This window comes from Salvelinus fontinalis, chromosome 23 (genome assembly GCF_029448725.1).
Source record: "Salvelinus fontinalis isolate EN_2023a chromosome 23, ASM2944872v1, whole genome shotgun sequence".
NCBI classification, from domain to species: Eukaryota; Metazoa; Chordata; class Actinopteri; order Salmoniformes; family Salmonidae; genus Salvelinus; species Salvelinus fontinalis.
This window is the reverse complement of record NC_074687.1, coordinates 42,399,875-42,420,499: the sequence shown is the minus strand read 5'-3', so window position 1 is coordinate 42,420,499 and position 20,625 is coordinate 42,399,875. Positions and strand designations below refer to the sequence as shown.

At 41.3% G+C, this 20,625-nt stretch overlaps 1 protein-coding gene across 1 annotated transcript in view; it reads right to left on the bottom strand.

Moving 5' to 3' along the window:
* Nucleotides 1–20,625, bottom strand: part of LOC129821358 (signal transducer and activator of transcription 1-alpha/beta-like) — a 30,096-nt gene extending 9,471 nt beyond the window's left edge. The window contains exons 1-10 of the mRNA XM_055878959.1: nucleotides 20,527–20,625; nucleotides 13,494–13,621; nucleotides 12,428–12,572; nucleotides 7,676–7,771; nucleotides 7,250–7,339; nucleotides 6,988–7,066; nucleotides 4,932–5,035; nucleotides 4,686–4,837; nucleotides 4,426–4,584; nucleotides 90–182 (exon numbers count right to left, since the gene is read on the bottom strand). Of these exons, the coding sequence (XP_055734934.1) occupies nucleotides 90–182; nucleotides 4,426–4,584; nucleotides 4,686–4,837; nucleotides 4,932–5,035; nucleotides 6,988–7,066; nucleotides 7,250–7,339; nucleotides 7,676–7,771; nucleotides 12,428–12,572; nucleotides 13,494–13,621 (1,046 nt within the window). The 5' untranslated portion in view covers nucleotides 20,527–20,625. The remainder of the gene's footprint in view (nucleotides 1–89; nucleotides 183–4,425; nucleotides 4,585–4,685; nucleotides 4,838–4,931; nucleotides 5,036–6,987; nucleotides 7,067–7,249; nucleotides 7,340–7,675; nucleotides 7,772–12,427; nucleotides 12,573–13,493; nucleotides 13,622–20,526) is intronic.

Below are 20,625 nucleotides of genomic sequence, written 5' to 3'. Positions count from 1 at the left end.
TGAAAAAATATAACCCAGCTGATTCTACAAACTAATCAATACAGTATTGCACATTGAGTTTGAAGTGTGTGTGTCACTGGTGCCCCCACCTGATTTTGACAGTGAACTGCACCCCAGTCTTCAGCACCAGGGGTCTTTGGGGGTGAGTGGGCATACAGGGCTGTCTCTCCACCACGATAGAACTGAAAGACAGACACCACAGAAACATACTCTCAATCATCTGATAGTCACACTCCTATGGCACTCCACTAAAGCCTAGTCTAGACATTAACTCTGGGAGCTAACTCATGTCTTCTGGGATGTATTAGGAACCAAACGGAAGCAAACAGAACCAAACAGGGAGGAACCTACCTGAATTTGTCCAGCAGAAACTCTAGTTTTTACAGCAAAACGTTTTCCGTTTGTAACGGTTTGGACTAATGATCACACCCCAAATCTCAGGCATGGTTACCTTTCATGCGAGCGTAGTTCACTGAACCAACTCTGCTACATAATAATGATAGATAATAATGCCACTTAGCAGACGCTTTTGTCCAAAGAAACTTACTAAACATGTGTATTAGGGTTTAATATTTTCCCGAAAATCTACACATTTATATTTCTGAGAAAATTGCAACCATCCCGGTAATATTCCCGTTCAAACCGGAAAAGCTATTTAAAATCATATAATATCAGTGATTTTTTGAATTTATAAATTTGGAGAGGAATTTCATGGTTTCTTGTTTTGTATTAGTCACAATTGAATCAACTCAAAGTTCTGTCAAAAAGTCACCACATAACACAATTTGTTAATTTAACCTAGTTTAAATCTAGGCCTAAAATGTAGGTGTATTGTAGTTGTGCCGCAGAGCATTATGGGGATTGTATGTGTTGAGACTGAGCATGTTCTAGATAAATGGTTGAATTGACTCCGGTCTCCCGTCTTAAAATTACTGAATTGTTATAAAGACGTGGTTATGAAACCCACAAGACATAAAAGATTGGCGACGTGTAAATCTGAACCTATGGGAACTATTCTGTCTGGAAGAAGTCGTTTTTTTACTTATTTAAAAATGTTATTTCCCATGCTGCACAGTGTATTGCTAACAGGGGCAAGTGCATAGTCGAGATAGCATTGTCATGGGATGTCAGAAAAGGATTTGAGACAGACGTTGGAGTGGGAAAACAACATGATAAAAGGGAGGAATATACAGTGAGTAAAGGAAAGGACATTTATTAAACTGTGAAGACAAACTTTAGAATAAATGAGCATGATAGCAGATAACCATAGACTTCCAGTCATTGCGTTAACGCTAACTAGCACTAGCTCGCGAAACTACCTCCAACTTCCTTCATACTGGACATAGAGACATAAAAAGGGTATCCACAAGTTAATCTGACTCTGGGGAAGTAGATAAAGGGCCTTATTGCCACAATCCCGAGGTATGCCTTTAAAAAGAATGGTGGAATCAGGATATATGGGAGACTTCAAAGTCACAGTTAACCCTGTGTTGTCTGCTGAGCAGTATCCGCTACCACACATTGACAACCTTTTTGCGGGTTTAGTGGCAAGTCAATAGTTCAGCATAAGTAGACTTCGCAGAGGTCGATTTTAAGATGCACGTGGGTGAAAAGTCAAAAGGAACTGCTGATCGTCGTGACACATAAGGGGGTCTTCAGGTACTGTCATCTACCGTTTGGAATCTCAAGTGTGCCAGCACTGTTCCAGAGGGAGATGGACCAGATCTTGAGTGGATTGCCAGGAGTACAATACTACCTGGATGACATCTTCGTTACTAGGAAAGACGAAGAGGACTACCTCCAGAACTTGGATGCGACCTTGGAGAGATTGAAGGACTACAGCCTGTGAGTTCGTACGGTCAAATGTGCATTCAAATCATCAGTTGAATACGTTGGACAGGTCATCAACGCCACAGGCCTTCACAAGGATCCATCCAAGGTCAAGGATATTTTGGACACCCCAGTTCCTAAGAACGTGAGCCAATGTTTTTTCCTGGGGTTACTGAATTTCTACGGACGCTTTATCCCAATCTAAGCAATGAAGCTGAAACTGCTGCATCAGTTGTTTTGTCAGGACAAAACATGGAAATGGACAGAACAATGTGAGGAAGCATTCATGAAAACCAAGGAAACACTGTTGAAATCTGAAGCACTGACACACTTCGACCCGTCATTGCCCATCCCAACCAGCTTGTGATGCTAAACCCATATGAGGGAGCAGTTGTGTCCCATATCATGCCTTCAGGTGAAGAGAAGCCGGTCGCTTTCGTATTGAGAACATTGAACAATGCAAAAAGTAACTACGCACAGATAGAACGAGAAACCCTCATGAGTGCGTCAGTTTCACCAGTATCTGTACAGGAGGAAGTTCACCCTTCTTACAGATCATTGTTCGCTGACGAGCATCATTGGAGGAGGATACCAGTGTTGGAGGATACCAGTGTTGCAACAGCTACACTCGGGTCATTGTGGAATGGCTCGCATGAAGGAAATTGCACAAAGCTACTTCTGGTGGACTGGATTGGATGGAAGCATTGAGGAGAAAGCAAAAACATGCTCCTCGTGTCAGAAGGTTCGCAACGTACCTCAACTTCATCCGTGGGATTGGCCGAAGGAAGCATGGCAACGCGTACGCGTCAATTTTGCAGGTCCATTCGAAGACAACATGTTTCCCGTAGTCTTTGATGCTCACAGCAAGTGGCCAGAGGTTGCCATCATGAGGCCTACTACTGCTGAGAAGACCATCGAGAAGCTTGGAGAAGTGTTTAGTCAGTTTGGATCGCCACTCCAACTCATTAGCGACAACGGACCGCAGCTAATGTCCTAAGAAATGACTACGTTCCTACATGTGAATGGCGTACAGCAGGTCCGCCCCACGTACCATCCATCTACCAATGGGCTGGCAGAGAGGTTCGTACAGACCATGAAACATGCCTTAAAAGTGTTCAGGGTCAAGGGACACTGCAACAATGCTTGAACAGCTTAATGCTATCCTACAGGAACACGCCTGACGTAACCACCAAGGCTTCGCCTGCATCGCTACTCAAGAAGAGAGAGTTACGCACAAGCTTCGACCTACTCAAACCTCCGAACTCAAAGGAGGCAGTGCGACGTCAACAGTACAGTCATCTCAAACGTTATGAACTGAGAGCAAAGGGCAGAGCTTTTAATCCTGGAGACTGTCTTAGCTAAGAACTACCTCGACGGACAAAAGTGGGTCTCCTGCTACAGTCATTGCTCCGACTGGTCCTGTGTCCTACACTGTCTAGACTGCAGAGGACGTCATCTGGAAAAGGCACACATATCAGTTACCGTTGAGTAAAGCCACACCGACAGAACCACCAGTCGTGAGTGGTCCAGAACTGTTACTGGGTGACACCCTGACCCAGCAGTCGTCACCTAGGGGCTCACAGTCACCTTCTCAGGACTGTTGTTCATAATGGGGACAATTTAAGTAGGAAAGGAGGAGATGTAGTGTATTGGGGTTGTGTCACGGAGCATCATGGGGGTTGCATGTGTTGAGACCGAACACGTTCTAGATACATTTTTGAACACATTCCTGTCTCCAGTCTCATCATTATTGAATTGTTATAAAGACATGGTTATGAAGCCCAGGAGACATAGCAAAAAAATGATGAGGTTATTAGCCGACAGCCTAGTGAAAGTGTCATTGGTTTTACATGTCAGCCAGCTGGTTGGCCCTTTCCCATCCCCTTGCACCTGGCTATCAAGGAGATTTCGTAAGGTCATGGTATTGTGGTGACTTTAATCACAGGGAACAACATATCCGATTCTCCGCTAAACAGACATGCAAATAGGCCTAGTAGTGGCGATTCAGCAACAAGGATAGCACACATGTACTCATTTTGTTATTGTAACATCATGGATCAATGTTGCAAATGTCTATTTCCTCGAGCACATTCGTGGACACAATGTACCAGACATTTTGATAACAGTGAGTAGCTGCAGTTTATATTTTGAGACTCTGCCAGTGCCACAAAGATAGCTTGGAGATTTGTGAATGTAAGATAGAGATAGCTTTCAGTAATTGTGTCGAGAGGTTGCGTGTATAGCCTATTATTGATAGTCAGCAATGCAATTTATAGAAGGGATGTTTTCTATTGGGGACTTTACATTGAGTAGGCAAAATATGGTCGGCTGCTAGCGATGTGAAGACTGGTCTAATGTAGACTATGAATGAATCCAGATATTGATATGTCCGGTTCATTCATGCAGCTATTCGCAAAGCATATTCTGCATTAGTGCTGCATAAAATGTGTTTAGCATTGGTTCACGGGACCCGTCAATATTTTTCTTGGGAATCGGGAAGGAGCTTGGTCGGTAAGTCCCGGTCTACTGGTTAAACCCTAATGTGTATGTGATCGCGACAAGAACATAGATATAGGTGACAGAGCGGGGTCTCACTTGACAATGAGGGTCTTGAACAGGAGGAGAGCGCGTTCCTCCAGAGTGCTTTTGCACTGAGTGATGGGGTCGTTCTCGTACGTGTACTTCTGTTCCAGCTCCTGAAGCTTCTTCAGCTGCTGTCGTACCTGCTGTAAGCCCTCTGCCACCGCAGTGAACCTGCACACACACAGGGTTATGTTTGAAAATATCTGAACAGTGTCTAAGGTTATGTGTAGTGGCAGGGGCAGGAGCTAAGGTGGACAGGAGGCCGGGCTGACCAGGTTTGTAGCTGGTCTAGACAGGCATTAGGTGGACCACCGATACACGCAATCTGCTGTCTGTGCTTCCACTCAGGTATCTCCTCCGTCACCAGGGTGTACTGGATCTGCCCGGCCAAGTTCAGGATGTCAGCTATCTGATGCACCACCACCTGCAGGTCAGGAGAAAACAAACACCACAAGCTAATCATACACCACAAGCTAACCATACAGCGTACACACACACACGGATGCATACACACGCACCTCTCTGGTTTTGTTGAGGTTGATGAACATCGCTCTGATGACCATCTCCTCTTCACGGATCTCTTTCTGTACCACCGGTGTCATCCCATTCACCTCTTGTTCCACTAACAAATACATAGAGTCACAACTGATATAGCGTTAAGCATTCCCAATATGATATTAAAAAGAAAGATCTGGAATTTTACAGCACAGCTATTTCAGTCCGGAAAGTAGTTTTTAGTACAGTAGGAGTAAGTTGTTATTTCAGTACCTTCACATTGGCTAAAGCATAGACCAGGGATCATCAACTAGATGATGACCGCAAGAAGCCCAAACAGATATAATATTAGACTAAAACAATCATTTCAAACCTTGCTTACATTTGTATACGATCAGGTGTTTCTCTACTATGCATAGGAAAACTTGGGAAAAGATTTCCAAAATCACTTGGAGAGGATATCCTGGTGTTTTTAGTCTTTCATGTCCAATATGTTTTTAATTCATTATATAGATATATAAGTGCCTTCGAAAGTATTCAGACCCCTTGACATTTTCCTTCTTTTTTAAAATTTTTACAACCTTATTCTAAAATGGATTAAATAAATAAATAATTCCTCAGATTTGTACACACAATAGCCCATAATGACAAAGCGAAAAGTTTTGAGATTTTAGCCAAAGTATTAAAAATAATAAACAGAAATATCTTATTTACATAAGTATTCAGACCCTTTGCTATGAGACTCGAAAACTGAGCTCAGGTGCATCCTGTTTCCATTTATCATCCTTGAGATGTTTCTACAACTTGACTGAAGTCCACCTGTGGTAAATTGAACATGTCTATATAAGGTCCCACAGTTGACAGTGCATGTCAGAGCAAAATCCAAGCCATGAGGTCGAAGGAATTGTCCATAGAGCTCCGAGACAGGATTGTGTCGAGGCACCAATTTGGGGAAGGGTACCAGAAAATGTCTGCATTTGAAGGTCCCCAAGAACTCTATTGGCCTCCATTATTCTTAAATGGAAGAAGTTTAGAAACAACAAAGACTCTTCCTAGAGTTGGCTGCCCGGCCAAACTGAGCAATCGGGGAGAAGGACCTTGGTTAGGGATATGACCAAGAACCCGATGGTCACTCTGACAGAGCGCCAGATTTCCTCTGTGGAGATGGGAGAAACTTCCAGAAGGACAACCATCTCTAAAGCACTCCACCAATCAGGTCTTTATGGTAGAGTGGCCAGACGGAAGCCACTCCACAGTAAAAGGCACGACAGCCCGCTTGGAGTCCCAAAAGGCACTTAAATTTGGCACTTAAAGACTCTCAGACCATGAGAAACAAGTTTCTCTGGTCTGATGAAACCAAGATTGAACTCTTTGGCCTGAATGCCAAGCGTCACATCTGGAGGACACCTGGCACCATCCCTACGGTAAAGCATGGTGTTGGCAGCATCATGCTGTGGGGATGATGCTGACAATGATCCTAAGCACACAGCCAAGACAACGCAGGAGTGACTTCAGGGAAAGTCTCTGAATGTCCTTGAGTGGCCCAGCCAGAACCCAATCGAACATCTCTGGAGAGTTCTGAAAATAGCTGTGCAGCGACGCTCCCCATTAAACCTGACAGAGATTGAGAGGATCTGCAGAAAAGAATGTACCCAAGAAGACTTGAGGCTGCAATCGCTGCTAAAGGTGCTTCAACAAAGTACTGAGTAAAGGGTCTGAATACTTACGTAAATGTAATATTTCAATTTTTTATTTGTAATAAATTTTCAAAAATGTCTAAAAACCTCTTTTTGCTTTGTCATTATGGGGTATTGTGTATAGATTGCTGAGGGGGGAAAAAACGATTTAATCAATTTGAGAATAAGGCTGTGACGTAACAAAGAAATCCAAAAGCACTCTATATATTTTTGGGAGGCTCAATATAACTTGGGGGACCAAATAAAACCACCCGTGGGTCGCCAGTTGGGGAACCTTGACATATAGCATTAACAGATCTAGGACCAGTCTAGTCTCGTGTACCAGACCCAGGCTGTTGAAATAGACTAGGACCAGGCTCAGAGGCTATAACTCCTACAGTACCTCGGCTCAGCAGGGTCTTCTTCTTAAAGTCATGTTCATCCTGTATGTCCTCCAGTGACTTCATTTCCTGCTCTGCATCCTGAAGAGGGCAGAAGTCACACTATTGGTTTTTCATGGACATCGATGATGTTTGTGAAAAACATTTTCTGTCCTACTCTTCCAGACTGTTCAACTGGCTATTTTCATATAGACAATGCCGTAGTAGACTGCATGACAAAAAAAACACAACCAATATCACCTGGTAATGGCCAAATGAGCGCACCTGTACTTGGTTCCTCAGGTTTTTGACTTTGTTGTCCAACTCTTTCTGTTTCTCCAACATCACGTTGTTTTGCGTGGACCCAACGGTTTCCTGTCAGAAACAGTTACAGACAATATGGTCTTCTTTCACACTCTGAAATGCTACTTCTGTTGCAGCTATGATTGAAGATAAAATACATCATATCAGAGGCTGTTTAACACTTTTAATATACAGTATATACTATATATATATATATATATATATATATATATGCTGCTAAGACATTTGCTGAAAAATCAGTTCATGGCTAAATTGTCCATGCAATAACAACTTTTCTCGGAAACACAAAAGAATGCGTCATAATCACAATTCAGTACACACACTGCGACAGACGATGCTCCCACATTTCCATAAGACAGTATGAAAAAGGCAAGATCAGTGTCTCACCTCTTTTTGTAAGACGGAGGCCAGGATTTTCTTCTCCTCTTTCAGACATTTACATATAGTCATGGCCATATGCAAAGGGTCCTCCTGAAAGTGGTCCTAGGAAGACAGTTAATCAACTTTAAAAGTCGAATGGGTGTTCCTTAAGGTTCTGTTCCGGGACCACTGTTCTTTTTCACATACTTGCTAGTTGCTACCTCTTGGAAATGTAATTTATTAAGAGGAAATGTCCTGCAAACCAGATAAAACATTATAGGTGCAATATGCAGAAATTGTGCCACTGTTTCCTGGTTGCTAAAATTCTAATTTCAGTTTGTGGCAAAACAAGTAAGTATAGATAATCATTGTGAAATATCATTTCAATAACCAAAAATATTGTATTTTCAGCTGTTTGAAGCTGGGATACAAATCCGAAAAATAAGCTAAAACTAAACATATAAATGAGAAGCATAGAAAGAGCGCACATAGAACAGCTCTACCACTTCTTAAGACTTGCTTTCAATGAGAATGACAGATCTATACCTTACATTTCTATGTGAATTTGGTTGGGTCGCCCAAAAACGTACATATAGCGGCTTTAAGCTTGCTAAAACAAAGGCTTGTGTAACAAAGGACTGGATAGCCAGTATCCTGTTTGAAAACTCAAACAATTCAACGGTTAATGATTAGCTTAAAGAACCTCAAGATACTTTTGTGTATGTGGACACCCCTTCAAATTAGTGGATTCGGCTATTTCAGCCACACCCGTTGATGACTGGTGTATAAAATCGAGTACACAGCCATGCAATCTCCATAGGTAACATTGGCAGTAGAATGGATTTACTGAAGAGCTCAGTGACTTTCAACGTGGCACCGTCATAGGATGCCACCTTCCCAACAAGTCAGTTTGTTAAATGTTTGCCCTGGCCAACTGTAAGTGCTGCTATTGTGAAGTGGAAGCGTATCGGAGCAACAACAGCTCAGCCGAAAAGTGGTAGGCCACACAAGCTCACAGAACGGGACTGCCGAGTGTTGAAGTGAGTAGCGCATAGAATCATATGTCCTCGGTTGCAACACTCACTACCAAATTCCAAACTGCCTCTGGAAGCACAAGAACTGTTCGTCGGGCACTTCATGAAATGGCCGAGCAGCCGCACACTAGCCTAAGATCACCATGCGCAATGCCAATCGTCGGCTGGAGTGGTGTAAAGCTCGCCGCCATTGGACTCTGGAGCAGTGGAAACACGTTCTCTGGAGTGATGAATCACGCTTCACCATCTGGCAGTCCGACGGACAAATCTGGGTTTCGTAGATGCAAGGAGAACGCTACCTGCCCTAATGCATAGTGCCAACTGTAAAGTTTGGTGGAGGAATTATGGTTTGGGGCTGTTTATTATAGTTCGGGCTAGGCCCTTTAGTTCCAGTGAAGGGAAATCTTAACACTGCAGCATACAATGACATTCTAGATAATTTTGTGCTTCCAACATTGTGGCAACAGTTTGGGGAAGGCCCTTTCCTATTTCAGCATCATAATGCCCCCGTGCACAAAGCGAGGTCCATACAGAAATGGTTTGTTGAGATCGGTGTGGAAGAACTTGACAGGCCTGCAGAGCCCTGACCTCAACTACATTGAACACCGTTGAAATGAATTGGAACGCAACTGCAAGCCAGGCCTAATTGCCCAACATCAATGCCCGACCTCACTAATGCTCATGGCTGAATGGAAGCAAGTCCCCGAAGCAATGTTCCAACATCTAGTAGAAAGCCTTCCCGGAAGAGTGGAGGTTATTGCAGCAAAGGGGTGGACCAATTCCATATTAATGTCCATGATTTTTTAATGAGATGTTCGACGAGCAGGTGTCCACAAGCTTTTGGTCATGTACACACTTTTAAGTGTGCCTTTAGAGGCCATGCAATTCAGTACTCATCTATAAAACAAAAGCAATTTAGATCAAAAGAGTTCATATTAACAAAGGAAATTGAAGGACTAACAGTACAGTTAGATAGCAATAAAAACAGTACCATAGAGGCACAGAATAAGTTAGAGAAAAAACAAAAAGAAATTGAGGAACTTATTCAAGAAAGATCCAGTATAATATATTATAAAAATAAAGCGAACTGGATGAAATATGGGGAAAAATGCACCAAATTCTTTTTCAATCTTCAATATAGAAATGCTACCAATTTTTTTTTATTAAAACTTGTTACAAATGATGGAGTCACGCATGATACACCAAATGATATTTTGAAAGAGGAAGTAAAGTACTTTAAGAATATGTTTTTGTTTCAGGCTCCTCCATCTCCACTAAATGAAACTAATTGTATGGATTTTCTTTCTAATAATAATGTAACATTAACATCTGTACAGAAAGACTCATGTGAAGGCCAAATTAAAGAGGAGGAACTGCTTGATGCAATTGGGACCTTTAAGGATGGGAAAACTCCAGGGCTGGATGGCATACCAGTGGAATTATACAAAACTTGTTTTGATATACTCAAAGGACCATTATCAGCTTGTTTTAACCACTCCTATATAAATGGTAAATTATCAGAGAAGGTCAAGAAGGTCTGATATCATTATTACTGAAACAGGACCCAAGTGGTATATATAAAGATCCAGTCCATTAAAAAAATTGGAGACCTCTTACACTTCAGTGTTGTGATGCAAAAATCCTAGCAAAATGCTTGGGGCATTGAATTAAAAAAGTATTGTCAGATATTATTCATCCTAATCAGACAGGTTTTTTACATGGACAATACATTGGAGATAATATAAGACAAGTACTGGAAACAATAGAATACTATCAAATATCGGGGACACCAGGCCTGATTTTCATAGCTTATATTGAAAAGGCTTTTGATAAACTACGACTGGAGTTTATATATAAATGTCTAGAATATTTCAATTTTGGGGAATCTCTTATAAAATGGGTTAAAGTTATGTATAGTAACCCTAGGTGTAAAATAGTAAATAATGGCTACATCTCAGAAAGTTTTAAACTATCTAGAGGAGTAAAACAAGGTTGTCCACTATCGGAGGGGAGAAATTAGGAGGGCAGAAATTATTAAATATTAAAGCATTAGACCTCTCACTAAAGACATCAGTCATACAAAAGTTATACTTAAATCCAAACTGGTTCTCTAGTAAATTGGTAGGAATGTCTCATCCTATGTTCAAGAAGGGCCTTTTTCCCTTTATTCAGATTACACCTGCTCACTTTCGGTTGTTTGAAAAGGAAATAATCTCCAAAATATCTTTATTTTTTAAACAAGCCTTAGAAAGTTGATTGCAATTTCAGTTTATTCCACCTGAAAGGACGGAACAAATAGTACAACAAATATTGTGGTTAAATTCAAATATACTAATTGATAAAAAAAACGGTATTTATCGAAGAAATGTTTAAAAAAGGTATAATTTTTGTGAATAAAATCATAAATAGGACTGGTGGAGTTGTCACACATGCAGCTAACACAGACATATGGAAATGTCTGCTCTACCCAAAATTACAACCAATTAATTACCACAAAAATGGAAGAGGCAAGTAGAAGGGTAAAAAAGTAAGGAACTTGTATGTCGGCCCTGTATTAAAGAACATAAATGGTTCAAGAAAAGTGTGATAAATAAAAACATATACCAATTTCATTTAAGGACCAAAAAACTGACAGCTGTGCCATATAAATTGCAAAATAGTTGGGAAGAGATTTTCGATGTACACATTCCATGGCACATGGTTTATGAACTGATACGCAAAACAACGCCGGATTCAAAACTTCAAATTTTTTAATTGAAATTATTGTACAAAATTCTTGCAACTAATAGAATGTTATATATATGGGGGATACAATCTTCCCAGCTCTGCAGATTCTGCTGTGAGGAGGCAGAGTCATTAGATCATTTATTTTGGTATTGTCCATATGTAGCTCGTTTTTGGTCACAGGTCCAGGAATAGCTGAAGAATTGCAACATTTGCCTAGAACTAACGCTACAGATAGCAATACTAGGTGATTTGAAGAGCCATAGTCAATCAATCAATAATATAATAATTATTTTAGCATTTATTTTTATTTTTAATCTACAATCTGTAGAAGCTATGAGAATAGGAAGGTTCAATTATTTTGTGAAGCATCACAGCACAGTTGAAAAATATATGGAAAATAGAAACCCGAAATGGATGATGTTGAGAGATAGATGGGAGGGGTTGAATGGCACTGAAGGGTGGGACTAATAACAAGATAAACAATGTAAAACATACGGGATCTGTAAAATGTATATAGGTTCGGAACTTTTGTGAAATAGCACAGTTACAAATAGAAATCAAACTGGATGGACATCAGAAATAGAGGAAGGACTAAGAACAAACAAGAGAGAACTATTGTAAAGTAGACTGTGTCTGTAAAATGTGTATGAGATGTATACATTGAAGGTAAAAGCAGAAGTGTTTATTAGTTTACTCCAATTGGGGGATCGGTGGTAGGGATTGCGGGGAATAATAATAAAGGTATATTCTTTAAAAAAAATAAATAATACATTTTAAAATTTAAAAAAAAACTTTTGGTGGTGTAATTTGTGTCATTACATCAGCTTGAAACATTGTTGATACCTTCGATCCTGATTGGCCCTGATCTGACAATAAAACAGCATCTCCAGAGCAGCAGTCTTAGAATCGAAGCACCAGTTTAATGGATTAATACTCAATAGCCAATGCCGGAGTGTTTATACCTTGTAAATTAAGGTCAATCCTTACAAATTAATAGCACATTCCACCCTGGCCTTACCTGCAGTTTGCGTTTAATCTTGCGTACATTGTGTTGCAACAGGAAGTTGTTCTCCAGGGCGAAGCGGCTGTACTGGACGTCCACTTGGCCCAATAGGTCATGGAAACGGACCGTCGCCAGGGAAACGCTGGTTGCCACCGTGTCCCTGCAGGGTGTCAACCAAAAGGGGCGGGATTTTGAAATCTATCGTTATCATTTAAAATGATAGCGACCAGACCACGGAGACACAGTATCTTAGAAGGTGAAGAGTTTGACAAACTGTACATCAACAACAACGAAAGTGTCAACCTTGATACATCTCTTACTTTTACTTTCAGTTTTCTTATTACAGTAGTTGGCGCAGGCTTTCATCTACCCATGCATTTCCTGTAATTCTATGTCACGTATACTCCCTCTCCGGCCTCTAGGTCATCAGGCTGTTGATTATTCCGCACACCTGTTACCATCGTCTTGCGCACCAGCGCCTCATGACACTCACCTGGACTCCATCACCTCCTTGATTATCTTCCCTATAGCTGTCACTCCCCTTGGTTCTTTCCTCAGGTGTTATTGACTCTGTTTCATGTCGGTGTGTTGTTTGTGGTTTTTTTGGGTTTACTTATTAAAACACTCACTCCCTGTACTTGCTTCCCGTCTCTCAGCGCACTCGTTAAATTCTACATATATTGCCATAGGCTGGAGAGAAGTTATTGCAGTTTTTAATATGATATTTGAGTGAGAGTGACAAGTTTACATAGTCTAGCGGCCAGCTAATTTACCAATCTAAAAAAATTGTTGCTGACATGGCTAATTGAATGACTGTGAGAAATAACAAGAGAATCTGCTTTTACACAAACAAATTTTGAAATTGCACCTTGTGCATTTTATACTTTTCTAACTCTCAACAGTAAGTTTACATTTTTGTGGGGGGGGGGGGATTGATCCACAGCCGCCAGTTGCCCATCCCTTACCTAGATCAGCAAACAGCAGCACATTAAATTATGAGAACAGTACACAGCCTTTGAACACATCTACACATACTGACTGTGTAAATGACAGACCTAGTCAGCCACTGCTGCTCACTCACCAGTCATGGCTCTCGATCCAGGCACTGAGGTACTGGCGGATCTCCATAGGGAAAGTATCATCATACAGCTGGTCCACCTGCTCCAGGTACTTGGAGTCTAATTTCTGCAGCTGGAACCACTGGGCCATCTAGGAACCAGGTACAGAGACATGGCAATCATTGTTTCCCCATGTACCATTCCATAGGCACATACAGTCAACTATAAGCTTCTTTAGTTTTTGAAGGGTTGAGGAAGAGAGTCAGCTGCTCTTTGGTACTGCTGGGTAACACCAATGTTGCCTTATGTGATAATGGCTGAACTGTTTTCCATGATCTTTTTTACGGCGTTCTGTGTAACTCCGTGAAGGGATATAGTTTAAACAAGCTTTAAAAGTAGCTAGACTGGAATTCAATTGAAGTGCATTTCACTTTCCTACAGTGTCACAAGTTAATAAGCTGTGGTGTAAGATACTTAAGTAAAAAATACTTTAAAGTACAACTTAAGTAGTTTTTGGGGGTATCTGTACTTTACCTTACTATTTATATTTTTGACAACTTTTTCTTTTTACTCCAAATAAATAAATAAAAAATAAAAATGTGGGCCGTCTGGTTTGCTTAACATAAGGCAGGTATTCCCACAATGCCGTTAGGCATACGCCAAATAAACATGTGACTCACATTTAAAAAATAATAATATAGACTGCTCAAAAAATAAAGGGAACACTAAAATAACACATCCTAGATCTGAATGAATGAAATATTCTTATTAAATACTTTTTTCTTTACATAGTTGAATGTGCTGACAACAAAATCACACAAACATTATCAATGGAAATCAAATGTATCAACCCATGGAGGTCTGGATTTGGAGTTACACAGAAAATTAAAGTGGAAAACCACACTACAGGCTGATCCAACTTTGATGTAATGTCCTTAAAACAAGTCAAAATGAGGCTCAATAGTGTGTGTGGCCTCCACGTGCCTGTATGACCTCCCTACAACGCCTGGGCATGCTCCTGATGAGGTGGCGGATGGTCTCCTGAGGGATCTCCTCCCAGACCTGGACTAAAGCATCCGCCAACTCCTGGACAGTCTGTGGTGCAACGTGGCGTTGGTGGATGGAGCGAGACATGATGTCCCAGATGTGCTCAATTGGATTCAGTTCTGGGGAACGGGCGGGCCAGTCCATAGCATCAAAGCCTTCCTCTTGCAGGAACTGCTGACACACTCCAGCCACATGAGGTCTAGGATTGTCTTGCATTAGGAGGAACCCAGGGCCAACCGCACCAGCATATGGTCTCACAAGGGGTCTGAGGATCTCATCTCGGTACCTAATGGCAGTCAGGCTACCTCTGGCGAGCACATGGAGGGCTGTGCGGCCCCCCAAATAAATGCCACCCCACACCATGACTGACCCACCGCCAAACCGGTCATGCTGGAGGATGTTGCAGGCACGTTCTCCACGGCGTCTCCAGACTCTGTCACGTCTGTCACATGTGCTCAGTGTGAACCTGCTTTCATCTGTGAAGAACACAGGGCGCCAGTGGCGAATTTGCCAATCTTGGTGTTCTCTGGCAAATGCCAAACGTCCTGCACGGTGTTGGGCTGTAAGCACAACCCCCACCTGTGGACGTCGGGCCCTCATACCACCCTCATGGAGTCTGTTTCTGACCGTTTGAGCAGACACATGCACATGGCCTGCTGGAGGTCATTTTGCAGGGCTCTGGTAGTGCTCCTCCTGCTCCTCCTTGCACAAAGGCGGAGGTAGCGGTCCTGCTGCTGGGTTGTTGCCCTCCTAAGGCCTCCTCCACGTCTCCTGATGTACTGGCCTGTCTCCTGGTAGCGCCTCCATGCTCTGGACACTACGCTGACAGACACAGCAAACCTTCTTGCCACAGCTCGCATTGATGTGCCATCCTGGATGAGCTGCACTACCTGAGCCACTTGTGTGGGTTGTAGACTCCGTCTCATGCTACCACTAGAGTGAAAGCACCGCCAGCATTCAAAAGTGACCAAAACATCAGCCAGGAAGCATAGGAACTGAGAAGTGGTCTGTGGTCACCACCTGCAGAACCACTCCTTTATTGGGGGTGTCTTGTTAATTGCCTATAATTTCCACCTTTTGTCCATTCCATTTGCACAACAGCATGTGAAATTTATTGTCAATCAGTGTTGCTTCCTAAGTGGACAGTTTGATTTCACAGAAGTGTGATTGACTTGGAGTTACATTGTGTTGTTTAAGTGTTCCCTTTATTTTTTTGAGCAGTCAATATATATATATTTTTTAATTCTTCACATTTTCAAACAGTACAGTTATATTTTCCAACGGGGCTATACATTTGGGTGAGGTTTTTTCTCTCGCCTAAGTAGCCTCGTTTCACTGCCAAAAATAAAATTCAACCATCTAGTGTTCAGCGAAATAACAACACAATGTCAAATACAGGTAGCCTAGTCAAATAATTAACATCCAATCACATTAACCGTTACTCTCTCGCCGGAAACCTTCACTCCTGCGCAGACATTTTGAAACGAAACATGACAATTTGAAAAATAAGCCACGGGAGTTTTTTGAGCGAGAATAAAGATGACATTCGAGTAGTAAGACATATATAAAAGCAACAGATACCATTAATAAGAAGGGGCTAGAAGGGGCGTCTTATATGTTGAGCTACCGAGTGGATAGGACAGGCATGCCCCATACTATTGTGGAGGACTTAATTCTTCCTGCTGCTGCGGATATGGCTGGGACAATGCTGGGGGAAAAGGCCCAAAAAACTATACAGACAATGCCTTAATCAATCAACACTGTTTCACGACGCATTAGTGACATGGCAGGATATGTTTTGAAACAATTACTGCTTCACATACAAGCCAGTGAACTATATATGTTATAGCTGGATGAGTCAACAGACGTGGCGGGCCTGGCACAGCTCCTGGTATATGTCTGTTACGTTTATGGGGGGGGTCAATTAAGGAACACATCCTCTTCTGCAAACCACTGGAAACCAGGACAACATGAGATTATATTTTTAAAGTACTGGACAGCTTTGTGACATCAAATGGACGTTGGTGGTCAAGATGTGTTGGTATCTATACTGATGGCGCAAAAGCCATGACAGGGAGACATAGTGGAGTGGTAACGCATGTGCAAGCAGTTGCTCCTGACGCCACTTGGCGCAGCATCCACCGAGAGGCTCTTGCTGCTAAAGGAATGCCTGACAGCTTGAAAGACATTTTGGACACTATAGTGAAAATGGTTAACTTTGTTAAAGCAAGGCCCCTGAACTCGAGTGTATTTTCTACATTATTTAATGATGTGGGCAGCAACCATGTAACGCTTTTACAACATACAGAAGTGCGCTGGTTATCAAGGGGCAAAGTATTGACACGTTTTTTTGAATTGAGAGACGAGATTTAAGTTTTCTTTACTGACCATAATTTTCACTTGTCTGACCGCTTGCATGATGACGAGTTTCTCACACGTATGGCCGATCTGGGTGATGTTTTTTCTCGCCTGAATGATCTGTATCTAGGATTACAGGGACTCTCCGCAACTATATTCAATGTGCGGGACAAAATTGAGGCTATGATTAAGAAGTTGGAGCTCTTTTCTGTCTGCATTAACAAGGACAACACACAGGTCTTTCCAACATTGTATGATTTCTTGTGTGCAAATGAACTCAAGCTTACAGGCAATGTCAAATGTGATATAGTGAAGCACCTGAGTGAACTGTGTGCGCAATTACGAAGGTACTTTCCCAAAACGGACGACACACAACAACTGGATTCGTTATCCCTTTCATGCCCTGCCGCCAGTCCACTCAACAATATCTGAACAAGAGAGACTCATCAAAATTGCAACACGCGGTTCTGTGAAATTGTAATTTAAATCAGAGCCACTGCCAGATTACTGGATAGGGCTGTGCTCAGAGTTTCTTGCCTTGGCAAATTACTCGGTTAAGACACTGACGCCCTTTGCAACCACGTACCTACAGTTGAAGTCGGAGGTTTACATACACCTCAGCCAAATACATTTAAACTCAGTTTTCACAATTCCTGACATTTAATCCTAGTAAAAATTCCCTGTCTTAGGTCAGTTAGGATCCCCACTTTATTTTAAGAATGTGAAATGTCAGAATAATAGTAGAGAGAATGATTTATTTCAGCTTTTATTTATTTCATCACATTCCCAGTGGGGCAGAAGTTTACATACACTCAATTAGTATTTGGTAGCATTGCCTTTAAATTGTTTAACTTGGGTCAAACATTTCCGGTAGGCTTCCACAAGCTTCCCACAATAAGTTGGGTGACTTTTGGCCCATTCCTCCTGACAGAGCTTGTGTAACTGAGTCAGGTTTGTAGGCCTACTTGCTCGCTCACGCTTTTTCAGTTCTGCCCACAAATTTTCAATGGGATTGAAGTCAGGGCTTTGTGATGGCCACTCCAATACCTTGACTTTGTTGTCATTAAGCCATTTTGCCACATCTTTGGAAGTATGCATGGAGTCATTGTCCATTTGGAAGACCCATTTGCGACCAAGCTTTAACTTCCTGACTCATGTCTTGAGATGTTGCTTCAATATATCCATATAATTTCCCTCCCTCATGAAACCATCTATTTTGTGAAGTCCACCAGGCCCTCCTGCAGCAAAGCACCCTCACAACATGATGCTGCCACCCCCGTGCTTCACGGTTGGGATGGGTGTTCTTCGGTTTGCAAGCCTCCCTCTTTTTAATCCAAACATAATGATGGTCATTATGGTCAAACAGTTGTATTTTTGTTTCATCAGACCAGAGGACATTTCTCTAAAAAGTACCATCTTTGTCCCCATGTGCAGTTGCAAACCGTAGTCTGGCTTTTTAATGGCGGTTTTGGAGCAGTGGCTTCTTCCTTGCTGAGCGGCCTTTCAGGTTATGTCGATATAGGACTCGTTTTACTGTGGATATAGATACTTTTGTACCGGTTTCCTCCAGTATCTTCACAAGGTCCTTTGCTGTTGTTCTGGGATTGATTTGCACTTTTACGCACCAAAGTACGTTCATCTCTAGGAGACAGAACGCGTCTCCTTCCTGAGCGGTATGATGACTGCGTGTTCTCATGGTGTTCATACTTGCGTACTATTGTTTGTACAGATGAACGTGGTACATTCAGGCGTTTGGAAATTGCTCCCAAGGATGAACTAGACTTGTGGAGGTCTACAATTTTTTTCTGAGTTCTTGGCTGATTTCTTTTGATTTTCCCATGATGTCACACAAAGAGGCACTGAGTTTGAAGGTAGGCCTTCAAATACATCCACAGGTACACCTACAATTGACTCAAATTATGTAATTTAGCCTATCCGATGCTTTTAAAGCCATGACAATATTTTCTGGAATTTTCCAAGCTGTTTAAAGGCACAGTCAACTTAGTGTATGTAAACTACTGACCCACTGGAATTGTGATACAGTAAATTCTAAGTGAAGATATCTGTCTGTAAACAATTCTTGCAAAAATGACCTGTGTCATGCACAAAGTAGATGTCCTAACCGACTTGCCAAAACTATAGTTTGTTAACAAGAAATTTGTGGAGTGGTTGAAAAACGAGTTTTAATAGCTCCAACCTAAGTGTATGTAGACTTCCGACTTCAACTGTATGTGAGAGTGGATTCTCGGCCTCACTAGCATGAAAACTAAATACAGGCACAGACTGTGTGGAAAATGATTTAAGACTGACTCTCCAATACAACCCAACATTGTAGAGTTATGTGCATCCTTTCAAGCACACACTTCTCATTAACCTGTAGTAAGTTATTCACAATTTTCGATTAACAAATAAGTTTTTATATGCAAGATGGTTATATCAAGAGCAAAATTATTAATTATTATTATATTATTATTTGTGCCCTGGTCCCATAAGAGCTCTTTGTCACTTCCTACGAGCTGGGTTGTGACAAAAACTCACACTCATTCTTATGTTTAATAAATGTACCGTGTAGTGTGTGCGTGGTAGGCTTACAATGATGGCAAAAAAAACACATTTGAGAGTGCGCTGACCCTGGTGTACGCAGCTGGAGGTTGGATGTTTGAAGGGGTACGGGACTATAAAAAGTTTGGTAAGAACTGATATAAGGAATGTGAAATGATTTATACTTTTACTTTTGATACTTAAGTATATCTAAAAACCAAATTATTTTAGACTTTTACTCAAATAGTATTTTACTGTGTGACTTTTACTTGAGTCATTTTCTATTAAGGTATCTTTACTTTTACCCAAGTATGACAATTGGATACTTTTTCCATCACTGGTTACAAGTGATGTCCAGGGACAATACTGCTGCCTTTCCTGCACTGATGAACAGTTGTTTTCTTTCATCAATAGATTAGATTACGCATTGAACCATTGAGTATCCTGTGTCTCTTATCAAGATATATTTCTAATTCGAGTTTCCTGTTCCAAATGAAGAATATACAACCATTATCACATGCTGATTGATTGAAGCAAATTATATTCAGTCAACAGCTATGGTTGTGGTGATGTGATTTTTCTAAACCTGCATCTTTGAAGCGTTGCAAGATCAACTGACGTGTCTTTCTACGATTATGATAACGGTTCAAGCAAATACGTTCTGAAAACAGCATTGTAAGACAAAAATAAAATAAAAACATGATACAAATATGGTAATCTACTGTACCACACTTGTAGTTATTGCACATGCATTGACTCAGTATGCAATTATTAGGTGGCCTAATCACCTTTGTCAAATTAATCCGCACAAGTGACGCTATTCAAAAATATGTGCCAGTAGCTGCCAGTGAAACCTAATACAATTTTCAAATTAAAATTATTCAAAAAAATCATTAGAAGAAAATGGCAGAAATTATATTTTTCCTTACAAAACCAAATTCTATGTACAGACAATCTATTTTGTGACAATCATTTGAAATATGTACAATATTTGACCGTTTCAATAATATATGACACAAAATTCGCTGCATGCACAATTGCTTTTTTGGGCGTATTTTCCCTGCTATGTATTGATTACAGTAACTACCAGGTACAGTAAGCTGTACCTACCTTGATTAACGTTGAAAACGGCACAAAAAGGTGAAGTCAAGATATATGGGAAAAGGTTCCTCGACTAACATCCCCAGCCCTGTGCTTCAGAAAGCATGT